The sequence below is a fragment of the Podarcis pityusensis genome, assembly GCF_964106645.2.
Source record: "Podarcis pityusensis genome assembly, chromosome: 8".
Classification (NCBI taxonomy): Eukaryota; Metazoa; Chordata; class Lepidosauria; order Squamata; family Lacertidae; genus Podarcis; species Podarcis pityusensis.
Genome location: NC_138033.1, coordinates 27,827,761 through 27,842,896, shown reverse-complemented (window position 1 = coordinate 27,842,896; position 15,136 = coordinate 27,827,761). Strand labels below are relative to the sequence as shown.

The following is a 15,136-nucleotide window of genomic DNA, read 5'->3' as shown; positions in this document are numbered from 1 at the left end:
AAACTTCCTTCGCCCAAGAATCTTGGACGGCACCTAATCTTAGAAGGAGCTCCAGGCAAAAGATGCAGGTGTTTTGTCTACCTTGAAGCGGCAGCTTGTGCAACTGAGTAGAATCTGGACCTGCATTTTCCCCATGCAAGAGGCCAAGGGAGAAAATCCACTGGGAGTTACATCTTTCTTGTTTGTCTGAGAAGTTTGAGGCATCTGTACTTTTGGGGGCCTGCTTTTTCAGCAGCTGGAGGGAGCACAGGCTTCAACTATTATTTATGCTGATGGTGGTGGGGGTTGTTGGTTGGGCAGGTCTGAATCAGTTTTGGGAGACTTGACGGTGTGTTTTTCTGGTTGCCAAGGCTGCATGAAGTTCGGCTAGGGAGTTTATGAAGGAGCCTAGCCCTTTCCTGATCACGTGAAAGTGGAAGATGGGAATCTCTTTCTTCAGTGGTTTTTCAGCCTCGCTCTTGTGAACTCAGGCCTTGCAAGGATGTTCCACAGTTTGACTGACACTCGGTGGTGTTAACCGAATTGCAGCAGCTGAAGAAGGCCTGCTTACCTTTAAAAAACCCTGCTGCTAATTCCTCAATGCTTGGGGCTCGATGGGACCTATGAAGTGTGTGCCATGCAGGGTTTGAAAACCTTCTTGATGTTCTCTTTAAGCTGAAAAAAGCACCTCAATGTCCCTCGAAGTTCCAGTTTTATACACATGCACACATACATACACACACACACACACATGAAAATTTTAATGATGATGGTGTTCGAAAACGGGACTCTTGGTCTCTCTCATGCTGTTTGGAGCTGATTAAAGTTCCGCAGAAGCTTTAATGAGATCGTGTAGCATTTCAAGGTGTGTTGTGATGTTGAAAAAAAGAAAAGAAAATCATGCTCCTTTTTGCTTTTTGCTGTACTTCATTTTGCTGTATTAATTTAGTTTATTATATAGATAAATCTTCTGCCAACTATTGTACTTAATGTATTTTCTCCTTGTAATAATTGGGATCGGTGGTGTGGATGGGGGGGGGGGGGGAATTGAAGAATTATCAATCACTGAGGAAAGAGCATTTGACCCTGGAAAATATCCCTTCTGTTAGCCACAAAGAGTAAAGGAAACGTGGGTGGTTTCCCTGTTTTTACTAACCAAGGAAGCATCTGAGGAATTGTGTATTTGAAATGGTCAGCTGGCTGTAGCCCCTCCCACCTTGCAGTGTGTGATATCATTAGTCTGCAACAGCCCTGGTGTAGGAGAAAGCTCCATAGTGTACAACACACAATAAGTTATGGCAGGGGGGCGGTGACTGTGGCAGCCACTGGACCGGAATGATGTGATATCAGGCTTGCTTGACTGGAAAATGGGCAGTTGGGTGGGCTAGTTCTCTGAGATCAGGGTTTGCCCCTTAATTTCTGGTTGTTGCTATTGCCATCTTGTTGGTAGAGATGAGTGTCTGGATGATACTTGCTGCTGCTATCAGCTATGCCATTGGGTGTATTCCACCACTGAAACTGAGCCATCGAGTATATTCCACCCTTTGTGTCTAATCTGAGACTTCAGCTGTCTTATCAGTATTACGGACTAGTTAGGTGGCATTGTCCGATGAAAGTTGCAGTGCAAATACTGTGACGTCTAGCTCAGTGATACTGGAACAAATTTTCTCAAATAGGAAAAGCGGACCCAATGGAGAATGAACTAGCACATTGTCATATCCCTCAATTTTACAGGTGGGCTTTTTCTCCAGCCAGATGCTAGATCAGTTTGGCTTAAAAAGCATTTTTTTTAAGCTTTTCAGTGCCTGGGTGATACACAAACAATCTCGTGCAGAGTAAAATGACTCCAATTCTGATTCTTCTTTGGGCTTCCCACACATTTTAAAATGGGTACAATTTTCAGAGCTATTCTACATGCAAAGGAATTGAATGAAAGTGCCCTTCCTCCCCTTTCTTCCTTTTTTTTTTTTTTTTTGCATACTACAAGGAAAAGGTAATGCTGAATTGCATTTGTCTTTTGTTTCCCACAGCTGTAAATAACAGTTTTCTATTTTACTTTTTTGTGGTAACTATATGGAGATGAATATTTTAACTAGATAAGTTATATGAAAGGAAGAAAATTGTGTCTCAATAAAAGCCAAACACTGGACATTTGTGTCTGTCTGTTCTGCGTTGTTTGTTGAGGTGTATGCTTTGCTTGCTGGGACTTGGGAGTCCAACAACATGTGGAAGGCCACAGATCACCCATGCTTGCCACAAGGCAATAATTTCCAAATGTGTCCACAGGGCCATTGTAAATGCCATGAAAGTATGGCAGGTGGACTACTAAGAATAAATGAAATAACTCAAGGATTCTGTGAGTTCAAGATCACAACCTGCATATGTGTCTTGGTTGTGGCATGTGACAATTCTATCGTGTCTACATGTAAAGCAGAGCTTTCCAAACGGTGTCCACATTAGTGTGTCGTATGAACACTCTCTGCACTCCTCCTGGAGCTGGAAAGGGGTTAATTTAACCTCTGGTTTGCTAGTAAAACTGAATTGCTGTGTTGTGAAATGATGGATGTCTAAAAAGTGTCACCAACATGAAAAGTTTGGAAAGCTCTGGTATAAAGTGTGTGACTTGGTTTTAGGAGACACTGTCTATGACCAAGTAATGGCACATGAATGTCACTTATACCTCAGTTGCTTACTGACACTTGATATTTGTACGTTTAAGACTCATATTGCTGTTGGGGTTGTAATATGTTTTGAACTTTTTTTATATTGTGTTTTAATGTTGCAACTTGCCCTGGGACCTTGGGATGAAGAGTGCGCAACTAATAACAATAACATTAATGATAAATGCTCAGGTGGTTGGGGCGTGGTGCTGATCATGCCAAGGTCGCAGGTTCGATCCCCACATGGGCTACCAGCATATTTCTTCATTGCAAGGGGTTGGACTAGATTAGTTCAGGCTGTGCGGGGACACTCTATACTTTTTCTAGCTCTATAACGAAACGGGCACCGTGTTTCAAGAGACGCGGGAGGAGCCAAGGGAGGCCGGCCTCATCTCACAGGGCCGGGAGATGCCTTTGAAGGCGGCGCTGCGCATGCTCTGCCATTGTTGACATCCGGGTTCTTTCCCTCTGCTCAGTGCGTGTGGCTGCGTGTTTGCGGCTATCGCTGCGGAGAACGGGGCGTGCGGGGGGCGTCGCCACGCGCTCGGCCATGTCTCACGGGCACAGTCACGGCGGGGGCAGCTGTTGCCATAGCGACGACCACGAAGAGCCTCCCGAGCGGCGCGGCCAGGCCTGGGGCCTTTACCTGCGCATCGACCGCGAGCGCCTGGAGTGCCTGAACGAGCGGAGGGAAGGCAGCGGGGCTCTTGTCTTCCGCGCCTGGGAAGACCGCGGGGACCGCCAGAAGGTCTGCCCTCCTTTTTTTGTTTCTCGCCTCCCGGAGGGGTTGGGGGGGAGGAGCTTGTGGCCGTTTCGGTGCTGCTGAGCTGCAGCTCCTACCAGGCCTCGTCATGAGCTGTGCCAGGGAGTTGTAGCTCGACAACACCTGGAGGGCGTTGGTGCAATGCTCCAGCACAGGTTGCTACACTAGACCCCATGTTGCTGAAGTACAACTCTTGACATCCTTGCATGGGTGCAGCCAGGATTTATTTTTGGGGGAGGGGCAGGCTTTAGGTTAGGGGGTCAGAATCGAGTTGTCTTTGACGCAATTGTTCAGTTAGTTAAGAATTTTTCATTTATTTACTTGATTGGGGGCACCTGCTGCTCCCCCTGGCTGCACCCATGCATCCCTATCATTGGCCATCTGGCTGAGTCTGATGAGAGTTGGAGTCCAGCAACACCTGGAGGGCCACAGGCCTCCCCATTCCTGGCGTAGATAACGACCCAGCGAAGGTGCTGGTTATGGGGAGGGGCAGAGGGAGGGTCAAGGGTGTGTGTCAAACGCCCAGGCACTAACCCTCCCATTCAGTATGATTGGATTCGTGTGGTAACTGCGCAGAAAGGTATTTTTCCATGTACAAATTCTAACTCAGTTATGAAGTGGAAACTTTTAAAAAATCCTAGGCATTTTCCAGAGAGGTAACAGTGTTTATTCTGTTGCAGTAGAAACAAGGCTTATCTATATAAGATATCTGTAAGCTGCCTCTTAGGTAAGCTATCTGAAGGTGGCTTCTTAACAGTATAAATTGAAAACCGGCATGCTTAGAAAACAAAAACTAGAGTTTTATCCAGAAAACATATGGGGAAAAGTTGCAGCACTCAGGACTTTCTAGTTTAGAGAACAGGCGAGTGTGAGATGACATGATAGAAGTTTATAAAATTATGCATGTCATTCAGGAAGTGGATAGGGGGGGAAACCATTTTCTTTTCTCAAAGCATTAGAACTCACGGACACCGAGTGAAGTTGAATGTTGGAAGATTCAGGACAAATAAAGTACTTTTTCATGCAGCACATAGTTAATCTCCAGAACTCGCTCCCACAGGAGGTGGTGATGGCCACCAACTTGGATGGCTTTAAAAGAGGATGGGACAAATTTATGGAGATAAGGCTATCAGTGGCTACTAGCCATGATGGCTATGCTCTGCCTCCATGGTGATACTTCTGTATACAGTGGTACCCCAGGTTACATACGCTTCAGGTTACATACGCTTCAGGTTACAGACTCCGCTAACCCAGAAATAGTGCTTCAGGTTAAGAACTTTGCTTCAGGATGAGAACAGAAATCGTGCTCCGGCGGTGCAGCGGCAGCAGGAGGCCCCATTAGCTAAAGTGGTGCTTCAGGTTAAGAACAGTTTCAGGTTAAGTACAGACCTCCGGAACGAATTATGTACTTAGCCCGAGGTACCACTGTACCAGTTTCTGGAAACTGCAGGAAGGGAGAGTGCTTTTGTTCTCGGGTCCTACTTGTGGGTTTCCCACAGGCATCTGGTTCTCTACTGTGAGAACAGGATGCTGAACTACATGGGTTATTGGCCTGATCCAGCAGCTCTTCTTATGAGGGCTCACAAATTTAATATGGCAAATAAGATTGATGGGAGTCTGCATGCCTACTATGAAAGTTAACTCCATCAATATAAATACAGTGGTACCTCGGGTTAAGTACTTAATTCGTTCTGGAGGTCCGTTCTTAACCTGAAACTGTTCTTAATCTGAAGCACCACTTTAGCTAATGGGGCCTCCTGCTGCCGCCGCACCGCCGGAGCACGATTTCTGTTCTCATCCTGAAGCAAAGTTCTTCACCCGAGGTACTATTTCTGGTTTAGCAGAGTCTGTAACCTGAAGCGTATGTAACCTGAAGCGTATGTAACCCGAGGTACCACTGTATAAATTACTTCAGAAGGCATACAGTATATTTAGGATGGGAACAGTAATGTGAAGCATGATGCCATTTTCCCATTAGAACCTTAACGTATGAGACAAAGTGTTGAGGATGTCCAGGGTACTTTTTAGGTCAGAGAGAGATAAGACAGTCCTACTTTTAGAAGCAAAAACTTACTGGTTTCCAGTACTGTCTGTCAATGTACATAATACATTGACTGTGAAGGGACAGGTCTTGTTACACCACCTGGTCCAGTCAGTTTGTGTATTGACTGGAAAGGGTCAGAGAGGTGGCTGTGCCATCTGGCACTATTGCTTATGTCTCCTGATAGATTCCCAGTGTACACTATGTTATAGGACTGTTTTATAGGTAGTTAAGTTGTACTTGCCTGTATTGGATTTAAAGTGCAAAGAGGTTTGAAAGAAGACAGACTTGGATTTGTATGTGTTTACCTAGATGTCCAGAATTCTGTGCCTAGAAAATTACTGCATTCTGCAACTGAGATGAATTAAGGCAAATTATATATTTTCTGTCTGTGCACTTAAAATTCAGGTTTTGAAGTCACATTGAATTATCTGGACAAGAATAGTATGGGCATAGAGAACAGGGTTAGACTGACAGCAGGTGTGGTCTGTGAGTCACAGCCCATTAGTTCTGGGAGGCATAATAGATGGCCTCTCCCCCAGGCTTGGAAATAGCCACCTGCCTAGGGTGGATCATTATTGCTTCCAGGCAATCCAAGAGGATGGTCTTGCAGAGTGGAAGCAGATTCCTCCTCAATTTTTCAAGGAGAAAACGAATAAGTAGCATAACTTATTTGCTGAAATATGTGGGCTGAGGTAACATATGTACATTTAATTGCAAGGCTTTCTTTCAGTTTATGTTGCTACTGCCCGGCCTGCATGCATCCAGACTTTTCTTCTTAGCTGTGATGGCTAGGAACTTGTTCTTTAAAAATTACAACCCAAAAGTAGCCTCTGGTGTTCTCAAGGTGCCATGCAGGACAACATTTTTATTCACTGGATATAAATTTCCTTATATTAAATGGAGTTTTATGTTTCTTCTAGTTTGTAGAAAGCGATGATGATGAAGAGCTTTTGTTTAATATTCCGTAAGTACCTATTTTGCATGAGTGCATGATTTATTGACATTCACGTCTCTCCATGTTCAGTGCTGTTTTTTCCTCACTCTTGAAATGTAACTTGAAATGCAGAGCATTTGGGTGGCAGTCAAGCTGTAAGAGGTAATTTTGGAAGATGGCTACTATAATTTTATTTTTGTTTCTACCTGATTTTCAGGAAAGACTGACTCTCAAAGCAGGTTGCAATTAAAAATCCACAAAAAGAGTGATGTGTTAGGGATATGTGAAGTGTTTATGGCACTCTCCAGCAGCTGATGCCATAATAGAAATTTCAGAGGGGGGTGCAGAAGGAGCTGTGGGTAGACTGGGCGGCAGTAGAAGAAGAAGAAGAGTTTGGATTTGATATCCCGCCTTTCACTCCCTTTAAGGAGTCTCAAAGCGGCTAACATTCTCCTTTCCCTTCCTCCCCCACAACAAACACTCTGTGAGGTGAGTGGGGCTGAGAGACTTCAAAGAAGTGTGACTAGCCCAAGGTCACCCAGCAGCTGCATGTGGAGGAGCGGAGACGCGAACCCGGTTCCCCAGATTACGAGACTACCGCTCTTAACCACTACACCACACTGGCTCTCCAGTATGACTGGTGGTAAAGATGGCAACCCACAGCAACAGTCTTTCCAATGTTCTGAAGAGTCATCAGACAATGTTGAAGGTGTGACATTTTTACAGCAAGATTTTAATCATATGAGTACAGATTATGTTACACTTTAGTACACCACCTAGGAATCTTCTGGATTGTTAAAAAATGCTTTAAATCTACTGTACTTGGAAAACCAGCAATCTGTCTCTTGTTGCAGTTTTACCGGCAATGTGAAACTAAAAGGGATAATTGTGATGGGAGACAATGATGACACACACCCATCAGAAATGAGACTGTAAGTGGGGCTGAAGGGGAAATATTTTGTGGGGGAATTGTTGTGCTGTGCAAATGCCTAATCCTACCAAGACAATAACTGAGTGGTTATTCTTTTTTTTTTTTTTTTTTTTTTTTTTTGCTTTAGCTCTTCTATTATTCTAGTCAATACTGGCCATTGTGTAACTTGCAGTAAACGGTTAAGTACAGTAAATTTGAAATTGCCCATACTCAAATTCTGTGCCCGAAGAACTGTCTTTCTTTACTCTCATAACTTCCAGGTCATCATTTAGCAATGACATCAGAAGCTATAATTGGCAGAATTTGTCAAGATCTGGCTTCTATACTAACACGTGCTCCTCCCTTGCTTTCCTGCCACTGCTGAATGGTCCCTGTGCCCCAGTCCTACGTAGGAGAAAGTAGGAGAGTGCCTCCCATTCTTCAGCTCCTTCTTTCCTCAGGTGTCTGCTTTGTCCCATTTCCTTCTAACCATCTTGCCACTTGGCAAGCCTTCCTTCCACTCCCACCTCACCTTGGTAGCACATAGTGTACTTAAGGTACTCTTCGCACCTTTGTCGCCTCTGAACAAAATACAGGATGCTAGTTCTTAGGTGGAGCCCATAAAAATAGGGCCATACAAATAAAAGCTTATGATATGACCTGTGGGACCCCCTAGAAATCATACATAGATCCCTCACATTCATCAGGAAGAATGCACATTTTAACACTCCTGTGTGCAACTGTGAAGACTGAAACTGTAGAATCATGAGAGCCATCTTTAGTGCTGCAGTGGAATATTGCTGCTTTGGCTGTGTGCTCTGGGCAAATTGGCATTTGGCTTTGCTGTCATGGCATTTGCAGGTTGGTGCCCTTAGCAGTTGGGTGCAGGAGCTTCGCAGGTAGCTTGCTGTTCTGTCATCTGTGGTGGTTTGAGGGCAGAGTCGCAAAGGAACAGGGAGCTGGTGAATTGGGGATGTGACTGAAGATTCTTAAATTGCTAACTTTTATTAAATCAATATTTCCCCTAGGTAGCAATGTTGGTACTACTGATCTACCAGCCCAGTTACTCAGAGATCCATGAGTTGTAGTTCCTTTCATTTTCAACAGGAGGAGCAGTTTCCTTTTCTAAGTAGTACATTAGGGCAGTACTGTAGTCTTCCAACTACTATTTCACACCTGGGACTCACCTTCAACTCAAGTATGCATTTGGGGACGTATCTCTTAATTTTTTTTACTACATACAGGTAACTCACATCTATGCTTATTTTAATTACACTATCATAGCTTTGTGTGAGTGGGTAAGGGAAATGATTAAGTAAATGGAGAGTGGAGGAAACCCACTCTCCATTTATTTATTCCCCTCACCTGTGCAAAGCTGCAATTGCGGGCTTACCATGCTTTGGGTAAGCAGTGCAAGGGCCCTGGAAGCATCCCAGAGCCCTTGAACCACATTCCCAGAGCCAGATAAGTGAGGCACTAGGCTTTGGGAATGAGGCATAAGGGCTCTGGCAGGGTCCTAGAGTCCTCCCACCTCCTTCCCAAAGGTGGGCAAGTAGCGCTGGACCTTGCAGGGGGGCTGACTCTGGGGGTTCATGACTTAATTTATCTTTGTGTATATGCATGGACCCCTGGAACCTAGCTCTGATATAAGATGAAAGTTACCTGTACTTTCAGGGTAGTATTTCGGCTGTTGTGACCTACCTTAGATCAATCTGTGACCCAGCAGTGGATCCCAACCGACCAGTGGAATGGAGCAGGGTAACCATTGTAGTGCCCTCCAGATGTTGGCAAACTACAGTTTCCATCATACCTGATTTTTGGCCATGCTGGTTGTGGCTAATGGGAGTTGTAGCTCAAAAACATATGCGGCTCCAAAACACAATATTGGGCTGCCTTTGCAATAGATAGACTTAGAGCATGTCAATCAATCAATCAATCAATCTTTGTTCCGGTCCAGAGACCCAACAAATCATTACAAATCAATACACAATTCATACTTAGAGCATGTCTTAAGCCAGCCTTCTCCAACCTGGTTCCTTCCTGGTGGTGGTGGGTTACAGATCTTGCCCCCCTGACCTTTGGCCGTGGTGCATGGGAATGATGGCCATAGCAGTCCCAAACAGTTGGAGGGCACCAGGATGTGAAAAATAACTTGTTTTTGTCTTCTGATTTCTCCGTTTGTGTGGTGCTTCTAGCAGCTGGGCTATGTTTCGCAGTACAAAGCCAAATTACTACAGTGGTTGGGATATGTAAGCAAACTTTGAATTTGTGCAGGATGACCTTTGCTGTTGTCTTGTATTTATTTCAGCTTTAAGAACATTCCTCACATGTCTTTTGGTGATACTGCCAGAGAACCAGATCAGATGTTCAGCCTGAATCGTGACGTTACTGGAGAACTGGAATATCCTACAAAGTGAGTCATTGCTCAGCTCTCACAGGGGATGTGCAGAACTCCCTTGTTTTGAAACTGGAAACAAATATTCAACCTGTGCCTCAGCACCATCTCTCTGATAGTTCTCCATGTACCAGATGTCACAACCTTCTCCTTTGAACTATAATTTGTCGTGTTCTTGAGCATAAGGAGCCATGGCAGTTAAATTGGTTAATATTTCTACAGTACAGACATGTTTGGTGTAAGAAACGGAACATAAAGAGAAGGGCAACTGTCTTATTTCCAGACTGATTCTTAATTATATTTTATTTTCTGGTATAGCTCACAAACAGCATTTTTGCCACTGCTGTTTTATGTGGTATGGTGCTTAATTGCTGCTCCTGAAGCGCATGTGTTGGGTGGGAACTAAGCACCATAGCTGGATACATGCAAATTAATAAAGAAGACAAAGAAGGGAAGTTAACTTGATACCTAGACTGTAGAGAAGCTTTTTCCTTACCCAGCTTCTTCTTGAGCTTTTTTCTGCAATTGAGGTTTAGAGAGTCTTTTGTGGCTGGAGAAGACTTGAAATGTAGCAAAAGCTATCCATCATGGGGTTTTGGCCTCCTGTTTGTGTGACACCCATTAACTGCCATCATTTGCTCCCATTTCCTTTTGTGATATTATAATTAGTTATTATTGATGTGATGTTTTGTCATTACAACAGAACAAAGGTGATATGTACCATTTTCTGGAATAAAAAACCACAGGAAATTTAAGGGTGTGGAAAGTTGCAGCCCTGGTTTTGAAGTAATTCAATTTCTGAATTAACTTCCCAAGGTGACATGATCCCCCATGTGCCCCAGAAGAGGAAAGGCAGGAAGAAGAATGTAGTAGGTTGGTTGTATTGCTGAACAGACAAAACTGGAATTTCAGAGAGTTAGAAGCCCTCTAAATGGGGGGGGGGGGTACTATGAGGCATAAATAGGCACAACGGTCTCTAAATGTGATCAGTAGTGTAGTCACTGAAAAATCCCAAAAATCAAGAAGTGAATTGAGTGGCTTTAAGGGGCAGCATCTGATAGAGGAGTATTTCAGTAAGGGATCAGGCATTGGTAGGTCTCTCCCAGAAAAGAAAGATAGCACCAGTGACAAGTGTGCCCTGATTGGTTTGCTGAAACAGCCAAAAATGCTCTAACTGCTGCTGCAATCCAGGAAGTTAAGGTGATCCCTTTCTCCCTTCAGGCTTTGTCAGTTCCTGAGCTTGTGTCTCGGTCTGGAGTTGGTAGAGACAGTGACCCCCAAAACTGTTTTTCTATCCCTATGTGATTATTATTACCCCAGAGACCAGAATGCAATCTCTTGCGTGTCTGTAATGAGAATTGTATATTCAGAACACCAAATTTCTGTTTTGTTTCAGAATTGCTCGCTTCTCAAATGTTTATCATCTGTCCATCCACATCTCCAAGAATTTTGGTGCTGAGACAACGAAGATCTTTTACATAGGCCTGAGGGGAGAATGGACAGAGGTAAGGGGCCAAGATAACAATTGAAAAAAATGTGCAGTTATGAGGAAAGAGGGCCATGCAGAGCTTCTTAAATTTGTATAAATTATCAATAGAGATAGAAAAACAAGACAGCCCTAGCCCACGTGCTTCTAGATCAGTACACAATAAAAAAGGAAAAAGAGATGTGGGGTGGGGGGGGGCAGGGAAGGGAAGGGAAGGGAAGGGAAGCAAAGACAGATCTTGTGCCAGCAGGAAGGCCACCAAGGATACCGTTACTTATTTATAAAATTTCTATACCGTCCTTCATCACTGGAGAGTTTATAATAGCAGGAGACAAGTCAAATTACGTACAATTCTGTATGTAATTCTGTCTGGGCAGAGGCTCCAGGGTGGGTGCAAAATCAATGTGACAACCTTGGATGTTGTATATTTAAGTGACTCCTAGCTGTCGTCTGCTGTTGTTAGTGGCTAGTGGAAAAGAGCATGTGAAAGTCTGTGCTTAAGGTACATCCATAGTAAAACATTAACAAAGTTTAAATGCAACTATTGCATTCTAGTAGGTGCCCACCCCTTATGGTTCTTAGTGCTATTTGCTGTGGTAATGATGAGGAGTATGACGTATACCCAAGCCATGCAGATGAGTCCACAAAAGCTGCTATCCCGTTGAGCTTGCTTGACTTCCTGAAGGTTACTTGTTACTTTTAGCACGTTGTATAAGGGAGCCACCCTTCTGTAAAAAAAAAAAAAAAAAAAAAAAAGCAGCTTTCCTGCCTTGTCACATCTTGATGCATCTTATGTCTCACAGATGACTCAGTGAGTGGCTGTTTGCAGACATGCCACTTTTATATACCTGCCACTTGATTGCTACAAATCTGGCCCCAGGCTCTCTGTGCAGGATGTGTTTCAGTTATGTGGAAGATCTCTCCTAGGATCTAAAGCAGAGATTCCTTAGATGGGCAGCCTGTCTTCAATCCCACCTGCTGCTCCAAATTGGGGTATGATTGTAAACAAAGCAGTTATAGCTGTTTTGCTGGTTTTCCCTAGTGCAGAGCTCTGCCAGGTTAAAGCAGCCGCTGACTTGTCTTGACAATCCTGCCATTTTTCACTGCACACAGCATACCTGAGTGATAAGGCATGCTAGACTTTTAGGGGACAAGACATGAAAAGAGACATCACTGCATCCCCAATGAGGTAGATTAGCATCATCTTAAAACTCATCAAAGCACGCACAGGTTACTCAAGGAATCTTTGCGTAGTGAGTATTCTAGGGAAAATGTATGGTGGAAGAGAAGGTCCTGCTAAATGGAAATGGTATCAAAGGACTGCTCTGGCTTTCACCAATTCTCAACTTTACTGTGTTGCATCTTAGGAAGTCTTTTGTCTTTCCTGTACAGCCTCATCGACATGAAGTGACCATCTGCAACTACGAAGCAGCAGCAAACCCAGCTGACCACAAAATTGATCAGTTCACACCGGAGACGTACTTCATTTCCTAAGTGGTTTGTGCACCACCAGACTGCTGTGGAGGCTTCGAAGACTGTCAAACACTTGAGGCTATAAGGAGCATTGTAGCGTTCATTCTTTTGTGGGTGTGGGTGTGGCTGCTTTCGTAAAGCAGGGCACTAAATGCTGGCAATTAGGTACCAATTATTATACCATTGCTAAGGACAATCATGGCTTGAGATCTTACAAATATTGAAGGAGTAGGTTTTGGAAATATTGGCCTTTGCCTGCCTGTAACATGGTTGTCTCAACTATGTTGTATCTGTCAGGGCAGAAGTTGGTTTTTTTCAGTCAGTGATCTTCCTGTTCAGTTGCTGCTTCTGCTGGCGATACATAAAGGTGTGAGGCTGGTGGGAGACTTGGTCTGGGAGTGTTGTACCATCAGAGATTCTGTTCTGCCTCTTGAATGTACTTTATACAGGGGGATAAGTTATTGGTGTTCTAGATGAGCTCTTGGCTAATTTCAAAAGTTAATGTGACTTGTACATGGCAGTATTCATTTGGTTGTGCTCCAGACAGTGCACCAAAGTACTGCATGCTTCTCCATGAATATCATCCGGTAAGCTGCTTGCCAAAATGCAACTGTGCATTTAAAACCTGAAGAGGGATGTCTCTCTCCTGGGCTTAACTTTCTAACCAATGTGGCTTAATTTTTTCTAATAAACATGGCAAAGAACGTGTATGTCCCTTGCTTATATTGTTTTTTTTTACCCTCCAAGCAGGAAATCTGCCCTTAGTGCCTGACACAATTGACTGGTACAAAATAAATGTGGAGGAGTACAAAGGGCACAAGAAGAGCCCTGCTGGATCAGATTAAAGGCCTAGCTAGTCCAGTTTTTGGTTCTCACAGTGGCCAACCAGATGCCTCTCGGAAGTCCACAAGCAGGGCAAGGGGGAAAGAAAATAGTAGGGAAGGGTTGAGATTTATGGACTGCTGTCAGCATTAGAGTTTTGTTGACAACAGTAGATTTTTAAAAAATCTTTCCCCCCTGCAATGCAGGAATCTCAGCTAAAGCATCCATGACAGATGGCCATCCAACCTCTGCTTAAAAACCTCCCTATTATCACAACATTTATATTCCATCTTTCTTTCAAGGAGCTCGAGGTGGTGTATGTGGTTTTCCCTCTCTCCAGTAGGCTAGGCCAAGAGAAAATGTTTAGTTCAAGATCAGTGATCTTCATGGATGATTGGGAATTTGAACCCTGATCTCCTTAGTCCTCCTAATCCAACCTGCTAGTAGCCAGTTCTTAACTAAGGCTCAGCCTTAAACCCTTATAAAAGATTATTCCCCATTGAACAGCAGAACTAAAGAGCACGGTCCTGTGCATGTTTCCTGGCAAATGTCACTTTACATGTGCCAAAGTAATAAACCCTTTGTTGCTGCTGGGTATAAACAACAGCCAATCCAGCTTCCTGTACATTTTCAAAATATGTGTGCATTCAGTGTCCACTTTATAGGCTAAAGATGTCAGCCCTTTTCCTATTACACCTTAACATTTGATGAAGGGAGGGAAGAGGAATATTTGTTTCATTGGTAGTGGTGGTTGTGAGCAAGTCCATTTGTTGGCATCCATCTCAAGACAATGGAATGTGCCTCTGGGAGTAAAGTCAGACCATGGGATGCAGTGTGTATGAAGGTCCCGGGATGCCAAGACAACAAGAACTCCCTTTTGGTCTCACTGATGTGGTCCAACGGAAAGCAGAGCAGTACGTTTGGCACCAGCTTGGCTGCAGGAGATGCTGGAAGGGAAGGAAGTGTACAAGGCACTATCCAGCCTCCTTAGGGACTCCACTCTGGATTTGTGTAGGGTTTACTCCTTAGCCTTTTCTTCTCCCGAAGATATACCGCAAGGTAGCGGAGGTTTAGGATCAGTGTTTTCCTTCTAGATGGGCTACCTTCCCAGGTTAATGAACCCCATCTACCCATCACTTCCCTCTACTGTGCATGTAGAAACTGCCTTATTGTCCATTGGACCCACTTTTGGCCTCATCCGCTCAATCCACTGGAGCCTGTCTTCACATGCAGAGGAAGTCCCTAACTCAACAAGGGTTTGAGACCCATGGGCTACCCTCACCTGGTTTAGCCAGCCAGTGGAAGCTGTCCCCAGAGTGTGGCCACTGTCGCATGCTGACAGCTTCTAGCAGCTATGAGAGCTAAGTGCAGGGTGAGGACCAAAGGTGGACAAACTACCCCAGAGAGAACACATGTCCCCCACCTGAGGCACTACCCCTCCCTAAAATCCCATACTGATTAACACCCACCACCACCAATTAGCTTTTTTCATCTCAGCACATAGATGAAAATAAGTACGGTAATCTTGTTACTGTTGAACAATTGTGTCAGAAGTCCTTGCTGATTCCCCATCCCCTCTCCTCTCCTCCCTAATTGTTTAAACCAATTCATAAACCAAGAACTTATACACTGACCACTAATAATGAAACATGTTGTAAATATTTTTCCAC

The 15,136-nt window shown here is 44.2% G+C and overlaps 1 protein-coding gene across 1 annotated transcript; it reads left to right on the top strand.

Annotated features, from left to right (window-relative positions):
* The first annotated feature begins 3,087 nt into the window (after positions 1-3,087).
* On the top strand, positions 3,088-13,354 carry PITHD1 (PITH domain containing 1). Its single transcript, XM_081015634.1, has 6 exons — positions 3,088-3,387; positions 6,367-6,410; positions 7,235-7,312; positions 9,599-9,703; positions 11,082-11,190; positions 12,564-13,354. The coding sequence occupies exons 1-6, from the start codon at positions 3,190-3,192 to the stop codon at positions 12,663-12,665; spliced, it is 636 nt and encodes a 211-aa protein (XP_080871760.1). The 5' UTR covers positions 3,088-3,189; the 3' UTR covers positions 12,666-13,354.
* Positions 13,355-15,136: the final 1,782 nt, after the last annotated feature.